The sequence below is a fragment of the Ornithodoros turicata genome, chromosome 6 (assembly GCF_037126465.1).
Source record: "Ornithodoros turicata isolate Travis chromosome 6, ASM3712646v1, whole genome shotgun sequence".
In the NCBI taxonomy this organism is placed as follows: Eukaryota; Metazoa; Arthropoda; class Arachnida; order Ixodida; family Argasidae; genus Ornithodoros; species Ornithodoros turicata.
Window position 1 is genome coordinate 33977562 of NC_088206.1, and position 5163 is coordinate 33982724.

Consider the following 5163-nt stretch of genomic DNA (forward strand, 5'->3'; position numbering starts at 1 on the left):
GACATTAGACGCGTAACGCTGGCATGTCTTACAGAGCGTATTCAGCCAATTAACGTTGCCTGTGCTCCGGTTTACCATATTATTAACAGGTTCCCTTGTTTTTTGTTTTTTCATTCAGACACCGACAGCTGTTCGTGGCCCTGCGATCCGCGAGCATGTGGCCCCTGTCATCAGAAAATTCGACAGTTGTGCTGGGATGAAGCGGATGGCTTCTGCGACTCATCACGTGCTATAGATATGTATAATAATATCTACTTTCTCCAAACCGAATAGGTTCCCTTAAGGATTGTATAATATGATAGTCACGTTTTCTGTTGCTCGGCGCTATTTATTCTCTGTTTATTCTGCAGTATTCTGTAATAATCGTGTAGATTTACTTGCATTCAAATGTTGCTTCTTGTGTATATGTTTACCGTGTCAATAAATTTGTACATTTGAATTCCTTCGTCTTCTGGATTTTCATTTTCTGCTTCCCGATAATATTAGCAGATGACCTGGCGAAGCGCTCGGAACAGGGGCAGGGGGGGGGGAGAAGATGAGTGAGAGGGTGTGGAGAGGGCACGCAGCGCACATGCGCAGTTCGATCAGCCAGCGCGCGCTCTTTGGCGCCGTTTTCCGGCTATTTTGTCGTGATTCGTTACGGATGATCACGTGGTCAAGGGGGAGCGGTGGTTTTCGTGGCGAAACTGTGGAAGCTACAGCTGCACTCCACTGGTTCAGCCACAAAACCTATGCAAAGTTCACATCCCTTACTTCGCCTTTGCACGCCAGCATAGACACAAGATATGAATGTTCCTTGAGGGATGACATGCTGAAGACAATACATGCATTTGCATATTGAACAGTATAAATATGAACAGTACCTTTAATAATAACTTTAAAAAGCAGGTCAGGGATAAGCTTTTTGCTCAATCTGTCCAATGATGATGCAGCAAAAATATAGCGCAAAATACCGCAGCGTCAAAATATCGCAAGTAATCTGTTTTCTGAGCGTGTGACAGAAAGTATTTATCATCGCCTGACTACTTCTGTTTTCAACCTGGCAAAATAGTCTCGTTGTTTCAGCTATCGTGTTGTTGTAGCGTGTTAATTTAATCTGAATTTTGAAATAATTATTTATCCGGATTACTACCATCAAACAAGAAAACCCCGAGAAAACAGAGTTGTGCATACGATATCTGACTGTTAGCCTTGCCAACTACGGATTTCTGACATTTCTAAAAGTGACTTGCTTTGCAGCCCAACAAGTCCTGAGTACTGATGGGCAGAGCACATGTTCTACTGATCTATCCCATGAAGAAGGTGTGTGTGCACATGAGAGACTTGCGTGTCATCATATATTTGTAAATTCTTTAAACAGCACAACATTTTTTTGCCCAGACATTGTGCGACTTACGTGGAATGCAGCAGACACGCTCGAGGAAGGTATGACAACAATTTATGCATGCCTTCTAGTGAACATTGACACTGACAAGATAGTTACGTAACACTTACGCGTGCATAGCAAATTACATCCGACTCCCTTTGAAACAGTACTGCCCGGACGTAACGCAGAAGCCATTGGTTCAAAGAGAGGTATGTGAAGAAGAATATGGAAATACTTGATGTTTCTGATTTCTCGTACAGATATACCTCAATTTTAATAAAGTGTAGCATATCTCTGCGACAGAACCTTCTGCTATCTTTTTTCTGCTCCTCCAAGAACATGCTTTGTTCAAGGCCGCATTGTGCTGTCGCACTGATACATGAATGGTGGCTTTGCAGGTGTCACATTCGGGCACCGCACCAGGACGCCATCCCAGGGAATGCAAGACTATGGTAGCTATTTCCCGTTCTGTGCAGCATCAATACATGAAAGGAACATTATAGTTTGTAATGATGACTGTGGCTCATTCTTCAGCTTCTTGTACAGAATTATTCTAGCTTCTGCTTTTTTTTGTGTGTGTGTGTAGAGTTCCAGCACCAAGTGCTGAAAAATCTCAACATCCTAAGGCTGTCGATTCAACAACGGGGGAACTGCTCTCAGGCCTTGTACCTTCTCAGGGCTCATTCCTAGAAATTCCCAAGCTACTCGAGAATCCCATGAACACTGTAGAGGAGTTGGAGTCATTCGACGCACAACTGACGCCAGAGCGGGAGAAACAGCTAGTAAGTGACTGTCTCATGTTCAAAATCTAGATACGGGTGATTTCAGATGACTCTCCTGCATAAACTTCAGTAACTGGTTGGATACATGTTCAACGTTTCTACATTATCTTCGTTTCATCAATGCGTTCACCATTCAATACTGATTTTTGGAAAAGTATTCTGTACAAAGTTTCCACTACAAGAATGACACACTGCTTCTTACAGACATTGGAGCTATCTATCCTCGGCGGCAGTTCAGCAAAGGTAGCCACCAGAAGAATTCTGGCTTACATCATGAGCAACGAGCTTGGATCCCAATATAGTTGGGAGGGGAGAAAGGCGAAATACCCCTTTAAAGACCTGAGCCTAGCAAAAGTCATCCTGCGTAAGTACTACTTTTGCATGTCCTGTCATCCTGTCCCCTGTACAAGACACATAATGTTCAGTGGTTGCCACCAATCACAGCTGAGGGCGCCACACCCGCAAGTGTGGTTCAGCAATTGGGCTCCCCTTAAAGCAAGTACAGCGAAGAGAAACCCTCAACTGTGTGGTGCACCAAACCTGATTCCCTCTTATTTTCACCACTCCACCAAGCTAGGTTCAAATAGGGAAATTCGGGAAATTTTTGCTGTGGACTTTGAGGGCCGCATGCTAGTGTTCGCTTTCTGAGTTCATGTGGTTAGAATATGTTATGTCGTGTGCGGCACTGTTATTTAGTAATGTTAAGTCAACAACGTAGCCAAGCAATCACAACTACCATTGAATTTTCCTTTGTTGTGGACATTAGAATGGGGGAACAATGTGACTTTGTATTACAAAACGAGTAGCAGTAGAAATACATATTGTTCAAAGGAAACAAAACTATGACACAGTCACACTCATTTGGTTCACCCGGCTGCACATCAACATTTTGTTTGGTGTAGCGGTGTTTCATAGAACGGAAATGTTGCCTACGTATATGGGCAACTCGCAAAAACAAGGCACAGAATAACTCAATAGCTCAGCTTGGCTTCATACGGTTTGTAGTTTGGCATACAGGAAGAAAGGATAAGTCGATAATTAGATAATTCAATGCTTCCTCCACTGCCCTCCCTCACAGGCATTGGTTGTAGTTGATTGCATGCTTGGGTCACAAGTTTTTTTAGATTTTGAAATTCGTTTGAACTTGCAGTTTTGAGTGCCAAATCTGTGCTATATTGGAAGCAGCCCTGACTGTATTTTGTCATAGCACATTTCTCCAAGTCACCTTAACAGCACCCAATAACAAATAACATATGCAGTATAGGCACCCTGATAGCATGGTGCAGCCTGTGAGACTGTCGAGAAGGATTGTTCAGCTCAATGGTGACTTAAGCATGGTTTAGAAGCCGTGCTAGTGTTGAGCACTGTGTAAAGCAGCTAAACTGGAGCTGGGCTCAGGTACACCATTAATAGGGTGCTGCGCAGAGCCCGTTGGATAAACCGGGGGTGAATCTGTTTTACGAATGCTGCCCTCTCACTCAGTGTTGTGCTGATGACACCCATGTGACACTGACAGGTGTTGTCTGCACCCTTTGTCAGCCGTTTTGCATCTGTTTCAGGAACAATACACACTCACAAAAAATTTGCAAAGGCAACACGATTTGACGTCGAGCACGAGGTGAAAAAGTGGCTGCGTCACGCCAGGGAGAGGTCCGAAAGATCGAAATCAATAAATCAGGTAAATATGAAGACATGCAAAATCCGCAAAACGGTCAAGTTTTTCAAACATGTCCATGAATCGGCATAGAAAATAGCTTATATTTATAATTTATAAATTATGCTGTCTACTATCTGTCATATTATTATGCTGTCTAACATAGGCCAACCAGGAATGTGATGCATGACCGAATTTATACGAAGTTTATCTCCGCTTCTGAGCGAACGAGTGATGGGTAGCTGGCACATACAGCCTTTGCCTTCTTCATTTAGCATGTTTTATGACTTCCCACGTTCTTTCGGCCGTATGTTTCCCTACTACCTTTGCGTTATGAAACAAATTACTGATGCAGGCAGGGTGTTAAACGTATATGCATGTTCCGAGATGCTTCTTCATGCAGTGTCTATACCTTGACTGACAAATCCGTCCACATTATTGGCAAGTGCTACACTACACCAGTATTTCAGCAATAAACTTGTTCTCGCCTTTTCTCTGAGAAGTCGTCTTTGCATATGTGTACCCTGCGGGGGAGTTTGGACAGCTTGTTATTGCACGAAAATACAACTTGGACTTGATGTTCAGAAGATGGCTTCCCAATGGATTCGCACTGGTTCCTCAACATCATGACTATGTCATGTATTGTGTAATGACAAGCTGTCCAAGCACCCCCTGCAAGGTGCATACGCAAATGATTTGTCAGAGGAAACATGACAATATTATTGAATGCAAAACCTGTCCGATGCACAACTTGCCTCTGTTATGTGGTCGGGTTCAGAGTTCTGGCCATATAAATGAGCATCTCGGGGGAACATGGTTGTGCGGTCAAGGACAACATGGCTGCACCAGTAAACTTGTACACACAAAGTTGTATGTATCGCCAGCTCTTCTTCAAGACAACAAATAATAGGCCATCATACGGCAAAAAAAAAGGTGGTCATAGAAGAGTGTATAATAAAGAAACTCAGGGTTGCATGTGTGAACTACCCACCAGTGGTTCCCTAATAAACAGAGCTAAACTTCTTACAAATGGGACCAGGAGTCACCATTAATTTGATTGCTCCTTCGCGTATTTATACCTGTGTGACATCCTCTATAAAGTCTTCTGTTGTCGGTTTCCTCGTGCCTTCTGTCGTCGTCATCCGCTGCCATAGGAATATATAATCAATTTTATGTAATTTTACTGAGATGCTAACTCCAGGATGTTACGAAATTGGAAGGTTTTTGCCTCCAATGCAGCTGTTCCCAACCAGCGAGGAACTCCCCCCTGAAAGCTATACACTCAGTGTTGCGGCTAGGTTCATAGGACATACAAACGCCTTATGCGGGGCAGTGCACAACTTTCAGATCCTTAACTGGAA

At 43.4% G+C, this 5163-nt stretch overlaps 1 protein-coding gene across 1 annotated transcript; it reads left to right on the forward strand.

Annotated features, from left to right (window-relative positions):
• The first annotated feature begins 1260 nt into the window (after positions 1-1260).
• Positions 1261-3820, forward strand: LOC135397442 (uncharacterized). Its single transcript, XM_064629050.1, has 7 exons — positions 1261-1304; positions 1361-1425; positions 1534-1575; positions 1765-1818; positions 1953-2148; positions 2353-2512; positions 3708-3820. The coding sequence occupies exons 1-5, from the start codon at positions 1261-1263 to the stop codon at positions 2054-2056; spliced, it is 309 nt and encodes a 102-aa protein (XP_064485120.1). The 3' UTR covers positions 2057-2148; positions 2353-2512; positions 3708-3820.
• The last annotated feature ends 1343 nt before the right edge of the window (positions 3821-5163 follow it).